We start from the raw sequence: 21,307 nt of genomic DNA on the forward strand, positions 1-21,307 counted from the left end.
CAGGGATAAAAGGCATATGACGAGAGCACACTATGAGCTAAGCAGACCGCATGACGAGAGAGCCATCCAAGTCCGGCAGCTCAAGAGGAAGAGAAAGGCGGCAACGATCTAATGAGTAACAAGGAGAGAAGGGACCTTGCCCTTTCCACCCAAGGTCTGTGAGACTTCCGTGGAAGGAATCTTAAGACTGCGAACAATAGCAGACAAGTGTTGCAGCAGATTAAATTAGTACATGGAAACCTCCTCTGCTGATAACCAAGCCAGGGAGATAAGCTTGCTACCGTGGTACTGTCCTTGACTCCTGAGACAAGAAGAGCTAAGCGGTTCATAACAGCCAGTGAGCCGATAAGAAACCGAACTGTGTTGAATGAAAGTTGCAAATGGCAGAAAAGAACTGTTAACGTTAAGGGAAAAACAACTGCCAAGGGGTCCGGAACCATATGGGTGCTCATTCAAGAGACTCTGGTTGATCCCGCTTTTGATGAAACGACTGATACCAGAAGGCCTTAGGCCGCAAGGAAAAGGTCAAAGCGGTCATACAGTGGTCTAGCAAAATCCCCCTGTACAGTCAAAAGTCTTTGACCGGCAAAGCAGTGAAAACCCAAGGGAAGTGAATCCTGCAGCATAAAAAGGAAATGTAAAGTTGGCAATAGTGAACACGATGGAGGGATGCCAATGCAAAAGGGGTGAAGCCTAAAGTCCCAATGAAAAGTGTGTTGACAAAGGTGAACCCGACAGAGGGATGTCCATAGTGCACTGTTTAAAAAGACATTATGATTTGTGAATGCCATAAGAGAAATTCATTTGACAAAAGCCGCAGTGAACCCGACGGCGGGAGGCAAATATTCAAGAAGGGTCTGAGCCTGGAAGAGGCGGATCCAGCGGTGAAAAAACCATCACCCCACCAGCATGTGCATGTAACAGAAGAAATCTTTTGAAAGCAAGCCGGAGTGAACCCGACAGAGGAAAGCTGATATTCGAGAGGGGTCTGAACCCAGAAGAGGGGGACCCAGGGATGAACACCATCACCCAAGTATAATAAGAAAATAACTTTGTGTTAATGATTTTGAACATACCAGGCCTACGGAAGCAAGAGATCGAAAACCCGAAGGTCCTGATATCGTTAAGAACTTTTTGTGGATCTGAGCCCGGAAGAGCGGGATCTAGGGGTGGAAATGGTATCACCCAATGGACAAGCAGAAAGGAACTTTTGTTTATTATTTTAGGAACACATCAGATCCTCAGACAAGAGACTTTTTGTAGAAAATAGACTTAACCACCGAGGGTCCAGATACCTGAGAGTGGAACTGTGGTCTTGTGCTGGGAAAGCTCAAGAGTGTGCTGTGTTTCGGAGTCCCGGCTTGTACCATGCTCAAAACGTGTGGAAGGGAGAACCAGACTACCGCATCCTGACTTATCATTTGTCAACACTTCTTTCTTTCCTGTCAATCATATCCCACACCCTTTTGTATTTAGTTGTAAGGACTGGCAATATGTTTTTCTTAGTATATGCCCTTTTTATTTGACAAGACGCCACTAGGACTGCCTTATTATTATTTGATAGTCACAGCTTGCTCCCATCTTAGATTTAGGTTTAGATTAGGCGTTTTTCCAACCCGCATACACAGTTTAATGAACACCCTTGAACTGTGATAATTTGAGTCTGTCTTTACTGTAGCCACCATGAGAGACCCTGTAGGTAATGGCCCATCACCCAAGTTAAGGGTCCAAGAGCACTGTAGGTGGCAGTGTCATTACCAAAAGGGTCGGCATGCAATGAGGTCTATATCGTCAGTAGCGCCCATGTATAGTTCCCTAGACAGGTGCTAACTGTCTTCTTTTTTTATTTTTTATTAAAATTACCTTTCTTGCGCTGCTAGCAGAAAGTCAGTTTTCCATGTTGATAACTGCAATGTCATCGATATGAAAATGGACTTCCTGAGAGCAGCACTGCTGCGGCGCCAGGCCACGCTTTAAAGCTAAGTTTATTTATATTTACAAAATAAAGTGACCATTAGCACCCTTGTAGGAAACTACACAGGTGTCAAGTGGTGAAGGGGGAGCAGGAAAAAGTGGGTGTGCTGCCCACCAGGGCTACTCGGAACACAGGCTTGTACTATAGAACACAGTACATGTTCCGAGCATCCTGATTGGACGGCACCCCTTCTCAGGGTGCTAAAGAACAAAACGGCCAGCAGAATATCTTTCTTCACCTGGTTTGCTTCTCAGCTAATTTCTTCTCAATACGAGATCTTCAAATAGTCTTTTGCTATCCATCATAGTAATTTTTTCAGTTCTTATAAGGGGCTTTTCCAGGCCTTTGTGTATTAATTCGTTGGACTCTTCAGGCAACTTTATGGGCTTTCCCTGGTTCTTGACAAAGTCTCTGGGCATGCGTTGTGCTTCACAACCTTTCTATCTTCATTAGGATACAGACACAGATTACGAGTCCTAGTCCAATCTTCTTTCCTTTTGTTGTTTATCTTTCCCACTGAGATATGTAAATAGGGTCTCTATTTGACTTTTTCTCTTCTTAAATTCTTGACATTCAGTGGGAGGAGTATGATGAGTCCCTGAATGATTCTCACTCTTCTGGTAATCTCGCCATTCACGGGGACGAGTGGGCTTCCTCCAATCGTTATATTCAGTTTGCTTATTGGGTGGGATATTACTATGCCTTTTTCCTATACACCCCATTCCCTGGGTCTCCTGCTCCCTCTGTTAACTGCAATGTAAGGGGAGAGCACTGGGTCTGTGTTCTCTTTATCTTCTTCGTATACAATCAGGACGGCTCTCTGGCTTTTTTCTTGCCACTCTTCCGACACACTTCGATGTCTTATGGTGGTGTAGGCGATGAAAGGGTTCTTCACTCGTTTTCTCTCCACGCCACCACCTCTCTCCTTCAGTGCTCTCCTCGGGATCTCCTTCCATGAACAGACTCCCTTGGGTCCGTTCCTGGCTTATTTCCTATCCGGCACACCACACTGGGGCTCCTATTCGGCCCTGTTCGGTGTCCCTCCTGGGACTTTTCAAGGCTTTCTCCAGTCTGTCGTCCGTACCACATACTGCTGGTACTTCTCCTCTGTAGCTGCTTCGGGTCGTGTAAAGCAGCGTCTTCCTCTGGATCTCAGCCTCTTCGATCTGTCCCGTTTGAAACTGATCTTTTTACGCTTCACATTGCAAATGCAGGCCGTAAAATGCTTGGCATTGATATGGATTTGAAATAAGTAGCAAGCACTGAAACGGATCAGGCAGCTCTATATTAAATTCGGTTTCACAAAAGGCTATGTGGACAGCAATTCTTGTCTGTGGTTCAAAACATCTAGGGCTGGACCTGCTGGGATAGAGACTTCTTTGCATGTCTGAAACGTGAGAGGAGAAGGAGAGTGGAGTCGAAAATGACCCCAGGTTTTCTTGCTTCGCAGGTGGGTTCTGGCGCAGGGTCAAGGGAGGCCAGCCAGTGGGAAAGCGGGAGCAGGGGCTCACAATGCGAATGATCTCAGTCTTGGTGGCGTTGAGGCAGAGGTTGTTTGCAGCACACCAAGACTGAATGGTGGACAGTGTCAGATATGAGCGAGGAGGAGGAGGCAGCTGAGGGTAGCCTGAAAGATAGTCGAGTGTCATCCGTGTAGCACTGGAAGTTAGAGGTGAAAGTGGCGATCAAATGTGCCAGGGCAGCCATGTAGATGTTGAAGAACCAGGGGGATAGGCTAGATCCTTGGGGAACACCACAGGTTGAGAGAGTGATAGTCGAGTGAAAGGCTCAGAGTTCCACCTGGGATGGGCGGTCTGCAGGGAAGGAGGTTAACCAGGCCAGAGCCTGACCTATGATTCCCAGGGTGTCACAGAGACGTGCAATCAGGATGTCGTGGTTAACCGTGTCGAAGGCAGAGGAGAGGTCAAGGAGAATGAGGATAGAGGAGGTGTTAGTGTCAAGATTTGACAGCAGGTTATCACGGGTGTTCAGAAAAGCAGTTTGTGCCTCTGGACGCTCTAAAGCCAGATTGATGATCGTGGAAGTAACCAATATATTCGGTGTGGAGGGTCAGCTGAGCGATGGCCAGTTTCTCCAGGAGTTTGCACAAGAAAGGATTGATGGAGATAGGGCGGTAGTTTGCCAGAATGGAGTGGTCGGCAGAGGGTGCACAAGGGAGTGCTTCAGGGCAGTTGGGATTGCTCCAGAGGAAAAGGAGAGATTGCAGAGATCAGTCAAGGCTGGGCTGAGGGGGGTTGATATTGTCTTTGATGGTTTTGGAGGGGCAGGATTCCACCTGTTTGGATGAAGCCTTCATAGATCGGACTTGTCTGGTGACCTCATCCGGTGTGAGAGGCGAAAGAGAAGAGAGTGTAAGAGGAGGGGGGCCAAGGGAGGCTCTGATGTTGGTGTATGCTGTAGTGTGGAAGAGAGGGTGGAAAGGATCTCTTGTGTTTTTGTGGTGAATTGTGCAACCAGGGCTGAGCAAAGGTCCTGGGTGGGAGTGACAGAAGAAGAGGCTGCTGCAGGATAGGCCATTTCTTTGCAGACTTTGAAAAGTTTGGCCGTGGTGTTTGAGGCCGCAGAGATGCAGGCTTGAATACTGACTCTTTATTGGTGCAGATGCGAAGTCGATAATGCCTTTGAAGGAGGCGGCAGGCCATTTTGTCAGATGGTTCGCCCGACGCATTCCATTTCCGCTCAGCTGCCCTACACTTGCGTTTAAGTCTAGCCAGCTCAGAGTCAAACCAAGAGTTGCACTTTTTGGAAGGCTTCAGTCGGACCCTCATGACAGGGGCAAGAATGCCTAGTGTGTTGGAGATGGAGAGATTGAGGTTAGCAAGGGCTGCGTCAGGGAGGGGGGGGAGTCGGCCAGAGGAATGGGCGGGGGAAGAGTAGGAAGAGGCAAAAGCAGCCACTGTCACTTTTTTCATGGGTCTTGTGACTTTCAAGCCAAGTGGCTGTGCCGTATGTATTGTTGCAAGAGGAGAGGAGAGCTTCAGATGTGTTGAGGTAAGAGAGTGGTCAGTCCAGGAAAGGGAGGTTGGGAGAGGGATAGAGAGTGAGATGTCAGTAGAGATGGGAACATCCAAGGTGTGGCGCACGGTGTGTGTGGGGCCAGGGGGAAGGATGGAAAGGCTGAGAGAGTCACAAAGGTTGCAGAGAGGACCTGAGGAGTCAGGAGAGTCCAGGTGGATGTTAAGATCACCCAACAGGAGGAGTTGAGAAGAGGCCAGGTCAGCCCATTCAGAGATGAAGAGTGGACTGACCTGGTGGCCGATAGAATGTTGCCATAGTGAGAGAAGATTCTGGGCATAGTGAGAGTCTGCAGACTAGGCACTCGAAGGAGGAGTAGGCCTGAGTAGGGATGATGGACACAGGTATCCTTTCTGGGAAGATAAGTGCCACTCCCCCACCTGTCTTCTTAGGCCTGAGCGCAGAAAGGATTTTGTAGCCTTCAGGTAGGAGTGTGTCAAAGCTTGTGACAGAGCTATCCTTGAACCAGGGCTCCGTGATGGCGAGCACATCAAGATCCATTAGTTCGAGGAGGTTGCAAATGTCAGGTGAGTGTTTGACGGCAGAGCGGGTGTTGAGAGTGGCAATGTGGAGCAGATTGCCATCTTTGAAGGTCTTCCTCGGGGGGCACAGGGGACAGTGGTCCCCTCAGAGGGTGCAAGAGGGCCGGGGGGGGGGATAGTGGAGAATCTCAAAGGGCCCAAAGACAACAAGGGATCCGGGGCAGTAAGGCAGGGCAGGGTCTTGTACAGAGGAGAAGGAAGGCACTGAAGGCATGGGAGCCTGTTCAGAGGAGGAGGAAGGCACTGAAGGCATGGGAACCTGTGCAGAGGAGGAGGAAGGCACAGAGGGCAAGGGAGCCTGTGCAGAGGAGGAGGAAGACACAGAGGGCAAGGGAGCCTGTGCAGAGGAGGAGGAGGAGGAGGAGGAAGGCACAGAGGGCAAGGGAGCCTGTGCAGAGGAGGAGGAAGGCAGAGAGGGCAAGGGAGCCCTGTGCAGAGGAGGAGGAAGACACAGAAGGCAAGGGAGCCTGTGCAGAGGAGGAGGAAGACACAGAAGGCAAGGGAGCCTGTGCAGAGGAGGAGGAAGACACAGAAGGCAAGGGAGCCAGGCGGGAGGGAGAGGAGAGGTTAGAGAGGCCAGGGAGGATTGCTACCATCAATGGGCAGTTAAAACCACTACGGCAGTGTCTGTTAAATGCCTTTCCCATGCCTACACCAAAAACAAACCAGGCATTTTTCTCCAAAGTAGTAAAATGCCTTTTATCTGCAGTTAGCCACTTAGAGCCAAAAGAAGGGTTTTTGCTTTTCATAAAGGCACAACTGCAAAAAACAACTAAATTTGCTCTCTAGTGTTCGATTCAAATATTTGTTAAATACAATGTTAATATATGGGAGAAAAACAGGTTGTTTAAAAAAAGTAAAGACTATTGAATTTGCAAATTACTAGCCAGGCATAACAGGTTACTTACCGCTTTAGTTCACTATATGCACATATCACATTTCCTACTCGCCAAGAGTCAATTTTTACTAGCCAAAGCCTCATGGCGAGTGCACATTTTGAGGCTGCTGTAGCAAACCACAAAGTACACAGATCTTTCAGAAAAAAAGTACATGTGTAATCAACAAGGTTGCTGTGGAGACTGGACCCCTATTAAGCGGTTGGTTGTTGGGCTCCTCTAGTGATAACCCGCATGAAAAACACCCGTTTATGCCCCTTCCCCGAGCGGAGTTGCCTAGTTATATTAACAGGTGGTAGTAGCGAGAAAACAATAGCTTTAGTAATCCAGCTCAGTTTATTTGCTCTTTCAACAGCACTGAACAGTCTTCAGGCCCAATGTTGAGGCCTAGAACGGAGGGAGGGGGGCTTGAAACAAATATATTTTTCTCCAAGGACAGACTCCGGGGAAAGAGAAATGGTCATCTGGGGAGCTTAAAGATTTGGAAACTATTTAAAAGGAACAGGCAGGTTTGCATTAAAACCTGTCACAAGAATAATACGTTTACTACAAAGCTGACTCAGACCTAAGCTCAAACTAATTTCCCACTTTACCACCCTCATGCTGTTATGCCTAGCAGTCTATGTCTGGTTAGCCTGGGCGCGGGAACAATATATCTCGGACAAGAATTTGGTGCTGTAAAACGGCTACCCTGTTGATTCTGCGCAGTACAAATGCATAGCAACAGAAGAGAGTGACAGTTCATGCGAACATTCCCAGCGTCTCATGGGAAAGGACACAGAAGGAGAAATTAAGTTAGGGGTACAATTGGCGATGGTGTGACTAAAGACAGTTTATTTTCAGCCGTGACAACACAAGAGCCATTACGTATTCACAAGCATTTCCATCTCTTCCCCACTGGTGCTTTGCGAGTAATGAAGTGGAGCCATCGCTGGTCATTGGGCCGGCTCTAGCCAGATCCAAGATCTGCCACCAGATGTGTAGCTGGATCTCGGCATCCGGCCAGAGTCAGCCGCCCCAAACCCCTGCCGAGAAAGAAAAAAAACGCCTGGAAGCAAAGTTTAACTTCCTCTGGTGACCCCATGCAAGAGCTCACAAGAGGAAGTTACAGTCCCCAGCCACGACCTGGTTTATTTATTCATGCAATGTTTGTCAGATACATGGACCCGGATTATTTATTTATGCAGTGTGTGTCGGATACCTGTATCCGACACACATTGCATACGTAAATATACAGGTATCCGACAAACATTGCATGAATACATACCCATATTAAAATCGGACACGATACAGCCACCCAACTGCTTTCAGAGGGGAGCTGCAGGAGCTGGGCTGGGTGTGGTTCAAGTAAAAGAAAACGTTGGTGATGGCGAACATAAATCACCCTGTTTGTATAGTACCCAAGGGGGAGTGTTTTCGAATACAATGGGATGCAAATTGTGCTTTTTAAAGAATATTTACTCCGCAACACTGCTCAAAACCATTATCCCCATAGTGAAGTAACTCATCACCAGTGCCATGGAAGTGGTTTAAAGTGGAATGGATATATAGTTTGGAAAATAAGCAGCATGAAAGAAATAGTGCCTTTTTAAACTATTATTTTGGACATTTCCTTTGATCAGAGGTCAACTGCCAGCTCAGGGATCCCCCACAAATTTGTTTCCATTTCCACCCCTGAGTGCAGCCCATACTTCTTTTATACAGCCTTAACATTACGTCTGGTCTTTAACCAGTGCATGCAATAATTGCTTAATGATCCGTAATCAAGGCTCTTTGCACTCCTCTTACATCAAAGTAGATGAATTGGGATATAATGGGGGTCCGGGTTGAAATGTGACAGCGAGGGGAGACGGGCAAGACGTGCGACAGGGGAGGAATTGGCATGGAACGAGACAGAGCTGAGCTTCAGCAAAACTAGTCTTGCCAGAGTAGCGTTCTGTGGAGGTCCGAGGCCCAAACCCTCCATGTTGAGGGTCTCTACTATTGATTTCGTGCTGTTGGAAAGCGTGGCCCAGGAGACTCGCGATTGTGCAGCGATATGGAACAGTTATACAACCTGTTTTTGTAGTCACCAGGACAGCCCAAAAGCAAACAACCGAATGGTCCTTCTTCTTAATTATCGGAGGCGTGGGCGGACCCACGCAGGCGCTTCCCCCATCCTATAGGATGATGTGCACCGTACCCACTAATTATTTTTTGACTCCATTTAAGCCCACAACTCCTCCCACCTCCCCGTCTGCCTCACAAAATCCAACATCACACTACTCCTCAAGATGTATATACTCTCATATTTTGCACGCATTTTACTTTCAGGGTGAGTATTTTGATATTTGAAAGGAGCACCACACAAGGTGTGCATAACATGCTCAGAAGAATTTCATGCTTTAATTAATACCACAGAAACATTTGTGAAATTGGTGGTCATTCTTGTGTTCCCAAAATGCACTATATTTTTATGCAAAGCAACCAGCATCTGACATTCAGGCCAGACCACGTTATTCTACACCGAGCTCCACACCTCTGCCCGGCCCACATTACTGTCAATCTGCCACCCCCACCGAAAGAGGGAGCGGGTTCCCCAATACATGTTTGTCCATGTCCAGCAGTGCACGTGCACGTGAAGGATGATGCGTCTTAACACCATTCTAAAGAAAAGGTTCTACTAAGTGTACAATGAGTGCAAAGCAAAGGCAGAAATTGCGCACCACACCTTGCATGACAAGATAGAAAGTTCAAGTACCTCTGCGACCCAGAGAGAGTGGAGATTTGTTCTCTGCTTAGTGGGGGCTGCAGGGACACAGTAAGCTTGGAAGAGAAGCTGCAACAGAAAGCAACAAGGAAAGATTTAATTACAGCGTCCCTTCACCAAGTAAACATCGACGGACGGTGTGCTCATCAGCTCTGACAGGGCAGAGCACGTACGAACAACAATGCAAAGAGCTCAATAAGTTACTGCTTTCCCTCCCCAAGATCAACATTCACTCAGCAATCCAGAAAACCTCACTTTTTAATGCTTGGAGCCTTGGCATTTTTGTCATGCCATCCACCCTCCCCCCCACCACCCCATTGCAGTTGTCGTATAGACCTGTTTGCAAAGTACACCACAATAAAATGTATTCACTAGATCGTCAATTAAGTAATTGCCCATATTCAGTAGTGCATTACAGCAAACTTATATCTGGCAAGGCTAAAATGTAAACCATTACAATAGAATAGTCAACAATGATGTGATTAATGCATTAACGATCATTAATATTCCAAGGCAAATTAAAGTGCCTTGATAGCAACAAATATGGTCCTGGCCATTGTGATACAAGTGTAGCTAACTACATCAAACATTAGATGCTCCTGCCAAGGGACAAATAAAGGGGACTTCTTGGGCACTATTGGACTTTTATTCAGAACTAAAGTTGTAAATCACCCAAATGAGGTAAGAGCTCCTATATTAGTCTATACAGCTCTGAACCCCCTTCAAGGTGCTGCGGAAGGAACTTTCTCTTGGAGCTCAATCCTCGCCATCATGATGTGGCAGCGTACAAAGAACAGCATGGCAGGTGGGCTCTGGATAAGACTGGATGACAGGAACTAGGAATTAGGAGGGGGTAAAATGTACTTGGGGCACTGTACAGGGTAGAAGTACTGTAACCAGCAACGATAGAGTAAAAGTTAATACAAAAAGCTGTTCAAATATACATCCACAAACTAAAAATACATGAATGTCCTGGCCTCATACATACTTTTGATTGTGGTGTGATTCTGAAAGATCTGTGCAATCTGTATATACCACTCAGGCCATCCATTCACAAAGGTGACAAGGGCACTGTGGGAGGGCCACTCAGGCCATCCATTCAAAAAGGCGTCCAGGGCACTGAGGGACGGACACTCAGGCCATCCATTCACAAAGGCGTCCAGGGCAATGAGGGACGGCCACTCAGGCCATCCATTCACAAAGGCGTCCAGGGCACTGAGGGACGGCCACTCAGGCCATCCATTCACAAAGGTGTCCAGGGCACTGAGGGACGGCCACTCAGGCCATCCATTCACAAAGGCGTCCAGGGCACTGAGGGACGGCCACTCAGGCCATCCATTCACAAAGGCGTCCAGGGCAATGAGGGACGGCCACTCAGGCCATCCATTCACAAAGGCGTCCAGGGCACTGAGGGATGGCCACTCAGGCCATCCATTCACAAAGGTGTCCAGGGCACTGAGGGACGGCCACTCAGGCCATCCATTCACAAAGGCGTCCAGGGCACTGAGGGAGGGATGGAATTGTAAGGCCACAGTCAGTGCTGCAGGCTTATGGATAAGCCTGGTCAGTGCTCACTCCTGCATATTCATTATATACAGGCACATGAGGCGGGGGAACTGTGGTAGAAAAAGCAGGCACCATCCCTAGTCGTTGAATTCGGACAACAAGCCTTAAAAGATAAACATTTCAGCAACGAAAAGTTGCGTTGTGCTTAACGTGTCTGCTGCTTAAATTATGCCAATAGAAACTACACAGGGATCAGGTCATGATAAACCAATCCTTACGTTTGCAAAATCTACATTTCCTTGAAGGAAACGCATGCTGAGTTAGGCTCTGCAGCTGTGCAACCCTGTCTAAATCATGGATCTGCAAATCAGTTCCTTAGGCTGTGCCCCAAATACTCCCATTTTTGAGGTGCCTGTTCCTGTATGTTTTCACTTGTACATAGATGCAGAAACACAAAAGCCATGACAGATGACATGACATGCCCATGTGCAATTTTAACTTTATTAAAGTGAACCCCGCCTTTGGAGCACAAGCCCTTATTGGCATCTCACTGGATGGATGAGAAGGTGGATGGATGGACAGATGAACAATGTGAGTGCAGAAGAGAGGATGTAAAGCTTGGGTTAATAGGTTTAGGAGGCAGAGAGTGGTCGAGGTGCTGGCTGCAACAATAGATATAGGAGTGGATGATGACAACCCAGTTCCCTGCTGAGTCCACAATGGTGTTCTTGACTCCTGCCAGGTGAAACGGAACTAGGAACATGACTTGATGAATGGCCCACTGCCACAAGTTCTGAGCCTCTTGGGAGAGTGCCGGTGGCCAGGTCCCCCCTTGTAGAACATAGTTGTGGTGTTGTCTGTGAAGATCCTCACCACCTAGTCCTTTAATGATGGCAGAAAAGACTTGTTGGCCCAGAATGTGGCCCGAAGTTCCAGGACGTTGCTGTGCAAGTCCCTTTCCTCTCATTGCCAGAGGCCTCTGGCGTGCCAATGTCCTGTGTGGGCTCCTCATCGCTCTAGAGAAGCGTCTGTGGTGACCGTCCTGGTAAGGAGGAACCTGAAACGGAGCTCCCCGGATGAGATGCTGCCGAACACCCCACCACTGTATCGGCCAACGGAACTCTACGCTGAGAGCCATTTTGTCTGTAAAGTTCCCGGACACTTGCATCCACCTCGCATTCAGGAACTCCTGGAGAGGTCTCATGCACAATCTGCAGAGGTTGACGATGTTGATGCAGGAGGACAACATGCCCAGAAGCGACATGATGACTGCACCGTCGCTGATTGGGCCGACGACAAGCGATGCACGTTGCCTTGCATGGCTTTCACCCTCTCCTCCGAGGGAGACGCCAAGCATGTCACTGTTGCGTCGTGCGCCCAGGAATAGAGCGTCCTGAGAAGGCTTCAAGCAAGACTTTGGACAGTTTGTGCTGAACCCCAGCTCCGTCAATAGAACTGCAGTTTTGGCTGTGTGTTCACTTGTCAGAGCTTGTGAGCGGGAACGCACCAGCCAGTCATCGAGATAGGGGTATACATGGATGCCGTGCAGATGAAAATGTGCTGCCACCAGGGTCAGGGACTTCGTAAATACCCTCTGGTCCAGAGGTCTTCAAACTGTGGGGCGTGCCCCCCATCCTCCCCCAACCGCATCCCAGGGGGGGGCCCCCAAGAGCCCAGAATGAATTGTTTGACTGGAGGAAATGGGCAGGGGCGGCTCACATGGTCGGACTGGACCATGAAACTGTTTCAGGCACCAGTGAAGAAGTGGCCAGTAGTTGTAAATGGATATTCATTCCTTTAGGTCACAGACTGTTTGAATAGTACCCAAAAGGGGTCTTTTTTCTTAAAATGTAAGCAAATTGTGATATTCAAAGAATATTTATTCAGCAACAATGGTCAAAACTACTAGTTGCATAGTGAAGTAACTCATCAAACTGTCCCACAATGGCCAGAAAAGTGGCCCATTTTGACTGTCCTACACTAGCATTTGCTTTTTTGGTATGGTCATTGGCCTATAGGCCAGACCGAGCCTACCTGCTCATCCATAATGGGCGATGGGGCGTCCACCCAGTGGCCCCCTCACCCATTATGGAGGAGCCAGCCCAGTGAAACACTGAACACTCCATCAGCTGCTTTTTTGAGGGAGTGCTCCTGGGCAGGCTGAACTGTCGAAGGGAAACAATGTTTCCCTTCGACAGTTCAGTTGCCCAGCTGCACATGCTCACTGAGCCATGCAAGGCTGGGGCGTTTTGCTTCGCCAGCCTTGCATAGCTCATTGGAAATGCTGGCTGGGGCACTGCATGTCTGTATGTGCGAGGGGGAGCTCCTGCGCCTCCTCGCACATACGGACAGAGCAACCTGGATTGGAGCATTTCAGCACCCACGCACAGGCCCCTGCAGAAGGTACGTTAATTTTCATTTATTATTTATTTAAATATGTGTATGTATGCATGTATGCTTGTGTTAGGAGTGAGTGTATGGTGATAGGTGCTTGTATGAATGATAGAGTGATTTGTGTGGGTGAGTGTGTGAGAGTGTGCGAGTGAGTGTGTGCGTGTGTGCGTGTGTGCGTGTGTGTGTGTTTTGGTCCGTTGAGCTGATTTTGGCGAGTGGGGGTTAGACTTGGGAAGGAAATGCTTTTGTTGCACGATCCCCCTACCCACCTGCCAAAATCAGCTCTCCTTCTGAGGCACTGTGGAGCCCAGGGGACAGGGATGGCATTTTCTTTTTTACTGAATATCTATCAGATGTCCAGTCAGGAATACCATGCCTTCTCCCTTGTCCCCCCAGTGCCAATTTCAAACAGTTTGGCATTTTACCCATTTTGTTTAAAGTATGCTCTAAAATGCAACATTTTAAGCCATTATTTAAAACCAATTCACAGGGGGGAAACCCTCCGAGCACCCCTTCATTGGTTCGGGCTCCCTCACTGCGCTCGGTCGCTATGGAATTTTTGTGGGATATATTTATGCCCCTCCACTTAAAGAATTCACCAGCTGGCGCTCGGACTGTGTTGGGAACGGGCTAGGGGGAGCCCAAGGACTGTGGTGGCAGCAGGATGGGCGGGAGCACTGGGATAGTGGCGGGAGCAGGGTGGGGATAGCCCAGGTTTTGTGATGGGCTGGGGAGAGCCCAGGGACTGGGTAGTAGTGGGATGAGGGAGCGCAGCGACTGTGATAGGAGCAGGTGGGGGAGCCCAGGGATTATACTGGAGTAGGGTGCGGTGATGGCGCACAATATTTCAGAGCCATTTCTACATACTGTCAATTTGGCATTTTTGGGGGGGCCCGTCTAACCCAAATTTTGCTCAGGGGGGCCCAGGCCAAAAAAGTTTGAAGACCACTGCTCTGGCCCAATTCAGGTCGAAAGGCAGATCCTTGAACTGGTAGTGCGGACCCTGAACTACGAATAACAGGAACTTGCAGTGCTTTTTGTGAATGGGGATGTGGAAGTAGGCACCCTCCAAATCCAACAACGCCAGAAAGCATCCCTGTTCCACCTGGCCTGAACATGTGCTGCAACGTGACCATCTGGAAACTTTCGGACTTTAGGTACTTGTTGAGGCAACGTAGATCCAGAATCAGCCTCCAACCCCCTTGTCTTCTTTCGAACTAGAAAGTATCTGGAATAAACTCTGGAGCCCAGAGCAGTTGGAAGATGGGCTCTATTGCCCCTTTCCGTAGCATGGGCCGCATGACCTGCGGAAGTTGCAACCCGGTAGTTCTTGCCGCTGAATTGGAGGGATACGAGCACACCTGAATCTCTTATAAAAGTGGACTGATTATGATGAAGGCAGGGATGCCATCCACATCCCCAACTCCGAAAGAGTAGACAGAGAAAGTGGGGGCAAAGGAATGGTTACACGTTTAAAAGAATGTTTAAATTAGCAAAATATAACACTTTAAACAGAGTTCATTAACAGAAGCTACATCAGTCACAATAAGGACCTCCACAAAATATTATTTGATAAAATCCATTATCTAGGAAACCTGGATGATCAGGGACTGGAACCGGAAACATTTGGAAACTCTTGATCATGCAGGTGTGTTAACAAATCTTTGGAATCCCACTGGGAGGCACCAACCTGGGTGACAAGATGTAGAATGTGGAACTAGGGATAACCCTGCATGCTTTGCCTTTGATGGGCCTCATGTCACATCTGCTGAGAATTGTACCTTGGCTTGAAAGAAACATATATTGGCGTTGACTGGTAGACCATGAGTGCTGTTCTGAAAATTGTGACTGAGTGAAGAGTGATTTTATCACGCATGACAATCACAAATAGACAACTGAATATAGTATAAACACTGTGCATAAAGAAAGAATATCGGCTCCAAGGTGTTCCCCACACTTAAGCTATCAAATCTCCAAACCTCGGTTTCTCATATCGTACATAATCCTGGCTTCCTTATCCTCTGAACATTTGGATTACTGGCATTCATTATTCAGTACCAACTTCCTGTACAGGCATGTAAAAAGAGGTTGAGGCTCATTATTTGTGTAGCTAAAAGATGAACTGTCTGGATTTGCATTGCACAAAAGCAAGGAGAAATTTGGGAAGAAATATATTCAGCCATGTGATAAAGATACAAAGCTTCACATTAAGCCTTGCAAAAAGAGACATGTTTGTATTTCGCCAAAATAAGTGACACTACAATGTGCCACTGTACTGCCAGCTGTATGTAAATAATTGCTGGGAATTTTAAATGTATTACAATCTTCTTCAAGTATACGCCTTAAATCAATTGGTGGAAGTGGGGGAGAGTCACATCATACAATTTACTTACACATTGTATATCCGTGTTTGAACAATATCATTTACAAAACCTTTAAACTACTACATATGCTAAATAATAGTAATACAGTGCATTTGCAGTGTTCTGCGTCACAGCTGGTGCTCATTTTCAATAACTACATACACACGAAGCTAGTCATTAGCTGCATTACTGCTTGGATGTACTGTTTGGATAATTCTAAGATTCTGTACAGTAAAAGGAAAATAAGCATTTGTTTATGAACTTTAAGACTTGTACAAAGATGTCTAAGAAGGTTTATAGTGAAAAAACCGAATTACAAAATATCGAAAACAGAAATCTCGAATCCAAAATATCGAAAACAAAAATCTCGAATTTTTTTTTTAATACGTTTTTATTTCGAAATGGGGGGGTTCCCCCCCCCAACCCCCCTTTTTTATTTTTTTTTTATTTTACCCTTTTTTTATACTTACCTGAACCCACAAATACATATAAATAAATAAATAATTTGAGATTTTTTTTTTTCGAGATTTTGGATTCGGGATTTTGGTGATTCGATATTTTGTTTTCGGTTTTTTGACCGACCACCGTCTAAGAAGTCAAGGCAAACTTTTATACCGGTCCAACTAAAGAAAAACAGACAAAGTATAGAGGATTAGCTCTAGGGCCACAGGTGTGGCTCCGTCATTTGTCATCAGTCCATGCTTACATAAGAGCAATGGCCCTATATACGAAAGCGCTCAGCATACCATCGAGGCACTTCTTCACTGGTTTCTGGAAATGCAATTAAGAGCCTCTAGCACACGATAATTAAATTAAGTTTTTGCTTCATTGATTGAGATGGAACTATCAGGAAAGAGAAACGTGTAGAAAAACTTCACTGTGGACCCTGCAGAAATCCCTGCAAAACCACGTTTTTCACAGAAATGTTTTTTATCATCTCAAAATTAACTAAATAGGAAAAGGAAAGTAAACTATTGCATGATACCATCGGGGCAGGAGCCCTGCACCTCTGCTCTCAGCCACCATCTGGAGAAGAGATAGGGATCCCCCTACAGCTCGCCGCCCTCCAGCTACTTTGAAATCATGACGAGCTCTGTTTCATCTAACCTACAAGCTGAACAAAATCATTGCAAGCAGCCCACACTTGCCTTCTCATCTGTCCAGCCCTCAACCTTGCAGTGAGTTTTGAGGAGTCTGGAAGCTGCCATTACCACGCAGAGCACTGGTCACAGCTGACCCAAAATGGCCGCTGCATCTGTGTGCCTTTGTTTACAGGCATTGCTAGGCAACCCTCAGCATCACCAGGCTTTTAAGCCAATAGCCGCCGCCGGCAGGTGGAAGCCGGCCCATCCATCCAAGGCCCGCAGCCAAAGGCCCTGTTTGCTACAGAGCAGATTGCGGAACCCCCACGCTTACTAGGGGGTAAGCCTTGCACTTGTAGTTCATCCAGTCTCGCTTGATAACGTGCATTTGCGCCCCATTCACATAACTTGCCAACTACGCGTGTGATTAGGTTACGCTGAAACACTGTCAGCAGTCTACTAGATACTTCTAAGGCACTACCGTCAGCGTCCCCTACAACGTGCCGTGATTGCTGCAAGCGGTCTAGCACGCGTATCTTTTAATCCTAATCTTGACTTACTCGAGCATTACCTGTAACTCAGGTCCACGCTACTATTGCCTCAGTTTATGCACTCGAGCTCATCTTTACCATTCCATTACCCATATCAGCATTGCATTTAGGCCTATAGCCATGTGAGCACCACATCAAGTCTTTGATCATGCGAGTACTACATTTATCTAATGTCCTTGCTATTCCTGCACTAAATCCATGCTCATGCTAATTCTGCATTTAGCCTATCCCCACTGTAGCTTTGCATTTAGCCTATGTCTATGCTAGTCCTGCGCTAAAATCCATGCTCATACTAATTCTGCATTTAGCCTATGGCTACTGTAGGTTTGCATTTAGCCTATGCCTACTGTAGCTTTGCATTTAGCCTATGCCCATTTTAGCTTTGCTTCTAGCCTAGGTCTATGCTAGTCCTGCGCTAAATCCATGCTCATGCTAATTCTGCATTTAGCCTATGCCTACTGTTGCTTTGCATTTAGCCTACGCCCACTGTAGCTTTGCATTTAGCCTATGCCTACTGTAGCGTTGCATTTAGCCTAGGTCTATGCTAGTCCTGCACTAAATCCATGCTCATGCTAATTCTCCATTTCAGCTTTGCATTTAGCCTATGCCCTTTGCAGCTCTGTTTCCAGCCAATGTCTATGCTAGTCCTGCACCCAGCCCATATCTATGAGACCTCTGTACTTAGCCTACATTAGAAGTACACTAGTGTCAGCAACAAGAACTTAGTCATGCTTTTTTCATCATTAGTTTACTACTCAGCTCGACTGCCTCTACATCATTTACTATGGCAGCACCCACTGGCAGTATCCCAACTCCCACCCTCAACAAACTCCCTCTTCCAATCGCCCAATCACAGCCATGGAGATGCATTCCCATATTATCCATGGCCACTACGCTACCATTATCATACAAAGTCATGCCCACCACCTTCCTACCACAGCTGGACCTAACAGTCACCAAACCTAACAATCTGAACTCACTCACTCCCAACCATCCCCTACCACCAACTCCTGCCAAATGGATCCAACTATATGCGTCAAGACCTGCGCCCAACCAACATTGCTCAACCAAAATGAGAAACTCCAGACTTGGATACAGACTCTCCAAAGCCAACTACTCGCTATCCAAAAGTTCCAACAAAAACCTAGCCAAAGCCACTACTAGATGCCCAAAACTGGCACCTATACCTAATAAGACTACCTCACATTGCAACAGCTTGATAACTAATTCAGTTCCTGAGACCACAACTTGCCTCAAAGGGGGACTTATCAATGCTAGATCTCTAACAGCCCATGCATTTGACATCTGTGACCTCATTACCTCTAATGACCTAGACTTCCCTAGCTTTTACAGACACCTGGCTCCAGCCGACATCTGGTCCTCTGCTCTCACTGACCATTCCGGACAATTACATCATCATCAGGCAGGATAGGACTTCTACAAAAGGAAGAGGCGTCAGCTTTATTGCAAAAACAACACTAGGACTTAGGCCCTGCCCTAACCAAACCTTCCCTTCCCTTCCGGTGAACTCTCTATCAAGGTACCTCTGTCGCCTACACGAACCATAACCATTCACCTTATGTAAAGATCCCCAGGCCCCCTATCCTCCTTCAAGGAAGACATATCCCAATTTCTCACAGCCAATTTAAAGCCAAGCTCGCAAGTGATGTTTCTGGGAGACCTTAACCTAGGTCTGCATGACCCTAAAGATGCCAATGCACTAACCATTGCCAACAGTATCTCAGAGCTGGGCTTTACACAACGCATCTCCCAACCTACCCACAACAAAGGTAGTCTTTTAGACTGGATCACTGACATCAACTGCAATACTAACATCCTCTCCAACCAACCATGCGCCTGGTCTGACCATCACACTATTCTCTTCTCCCTACAGAATGTCAACCAGCCCAAGGCAGATAGGGCTATGGCATCCCCTAGGCTATCAAGAAACACGCGCAATATAACTGCTGAAAAATTACTTGCTCTCCTCCAGCCCATCACTAACCTCGCCACTTCGAGAGACGACACAACTTCTTCAGTGGATTTATACAACACCAACATTCTGAATGCCATTAATAAGATTGCTCCGTTAAAAATGCAGAGAGCTAAACCACGCTCACATTTAAACACTTGTTTCACCCCACACCTCCGAACCTTGCACATGATTAAAAGAGCAGCAGAATACTCATGAAAAAGCTTTCCCTCAGTAACCAACAAAAAGAATTTCCTTGCAGCCTCATCGAACTACAAAATAGCCATCATCCAAGCCAAAAGTGATTCCTACAATGACCGAATCTCTAAAGCCAAATCCAATACAAAATAATTATTTACATCCTCAGAGAGCTTGAAAACCTGTCTGATCCACCAGTAACCTGCACTAAAGATTTTACATGGTGCACCAATATTCAGACAGCTCTCTATGACAAAATCGAGCTTCTGCAAACCAAAATAGTGAAAAAGAAAACTAGCCTGATTACCAACATACCCCCACATGCAACTCAATTACCCCTACCTGATAAAGATGACTTGTTCAATTTTTCACCTCTCACCACTAAGGAAGCTGAGAATATAATCATGAGTCTGAAAGCATCCAGATGCCTAAGCGATGCTTGCCCGGCATCAATTATTAAAGAGTCAGCGATAGATCTTGCGCCCTTTACTGCTCTAATCAATGCCTCCTTTGCAACCAACACAGTTCCAACTAATCTGAAGGATGCATGAGTCATGCCCCTTATGAAGAAACCTAACCTTGACCCTAACACCCCAACGAATTCCAGACCTATCACTACTGTGCCCTTTCTCCTTAAAATTCTGGATAGGGCTGCTTACTTACAGATTCAGCATCACATGGAAAGTAAAAATCTACTAGGACTCTGCCAGTCAGGTTTACGACCTAGACATGGCACGGAGACTGCCCTTTTAGATCTAGTAACTCAAATGGAGATCCTAAAAGACAAAGGCAATTTTGCACTCCTTTTGTTACTAGATCTATCAGCGGCCTTTCATCTGGTGGACCACAAAGTCCTATGTAATCACCACTCATCTGCAGTACATTTCTCTGACGAAGACACCACTTAGATTCAGTCCTTCTTAAACAATAGAACCACAAGTGTTTTCTCACCTTCCGCCTCCGCTACTCCAATCCCCGTCACCTGCGGAGTCGCCCAAGGACCATGCACCTCACCTACACTTTACAACATCTTTACTAAGCCCCTCTTTGATGACCTAGACCATTTGGGTGTCTCCTACACAAACTATGCGGACGACACCCAAATCCTTATACCCATCTCTAGCAATTAGAACTCAGATTCTAATTGCCTAAACGACATCTACCAAATCATCCAAGTCTGGATGGCCAAACATAGTCTATGTCTTAATGTCGACAAGACCGAGCTGCACCTTGTACCCAAGCCAGAACAGACTTGACACACAATTCAATACCTTCAATATTGACGGTAACAATATCATGGTTTCTAAAGATGTAAAAACCTTCTGTATCTACATCGACTCATCCATCACACTGACTAGAAAAATTAAAGTGACTGCCTCTACCACTGCATACACATGCAAGCTAATCAACACGTGCAGACCATTCCTGCCCACAGGTCAGAAATGGCACTAGCCTAGCCAGGGCCGTAGTCTTATCAAATATAGACTACTGCAATGCTCTCTATCTCAGTACTAACCAACCAAACTTAAAAAAGCTTCAAATCTTCCAAAATAATGCACTCAGATCAGCAACTAATCACCCCAGATCGCACCACATCTTAGAGATAAGACGCAGTGTACACTGGCTCTCTGTTTCTCAAAGAATCTGACTTAAAACCCTCTCACTTACCTTCAAATGTTAATACAACCTAGCACCAAAGTACCTATGTGATAAATTCATGCAGAAATCTTCAGACCGGCCTACCAGATACTCATACTCTAACTGCCTGGTTATTCCTAGGTTCAAGCTCCAAAAAGCAGGAGGCAGAAGTTTCCCAGTCCTTGCAGCTAAAATGTGGAACTCCCTGCCTGTTACCCTCAGAGCCGAACCCTCCTTCTACATTTTTAGAAATCATGTAAAAACCTGGCTCAAACTGAATGAACCTCTACTTTGAATGCTATACCTTGTAATTTTATCATTATACCTCATCAACGGTATCATATTCTTACTATGTAAATACCTATTTGCGATTATCTGTTTTGCGATTGTAAAATACTTCTGTAT

The 21,307-nt window shown here is 46.6% G+C and overlaps 1 protein-coding gene across 6 annotated transcripts in view; it reads right to left on the reverse strand.

Moving 5' to 3' along the window:
* Positions 1-21,307, reverse strand: part of SHROOM2 (shroom family member 2) — a 982,778-nt gene that overhangs the window by 166,763 nt on the left and 794,708 nt on the right. For 3 of the 6 annotated variants that reach the window (XM_069639117.1, XM_069639119.1, XM_069639120.1), the window contains one exon: positions 9,190-9,267. The exons of the other annotated variants lie outside the window; for them this stretch is intronic. In XM_069639117.1, coding sequence (XP_069495218.1) covers positions 9,190-9,267 — 78 coding nt within the window. The remainder of the gene's footprint in view (positions 1-9,189; positions 9,268-21,307) is intronic. 6 annotated transcript variants of the gene reach the window in all.

This window comes from Ambystoma mexicanum, chromosome 7q (genome assembly GCF_040938575.1).
Source record: "Ambystoma mexicanum isolate Mex_15411 chromosome 7q, UKY_AmexF1_1, whole genome shotgun sequence".
Taxonomy (NCBI): Eukaryota; Metazoa; Chordata; class Amphibia; order Caudata; family Ambystomatidae; genus Ambystoma; species Ambystoma mexicanum.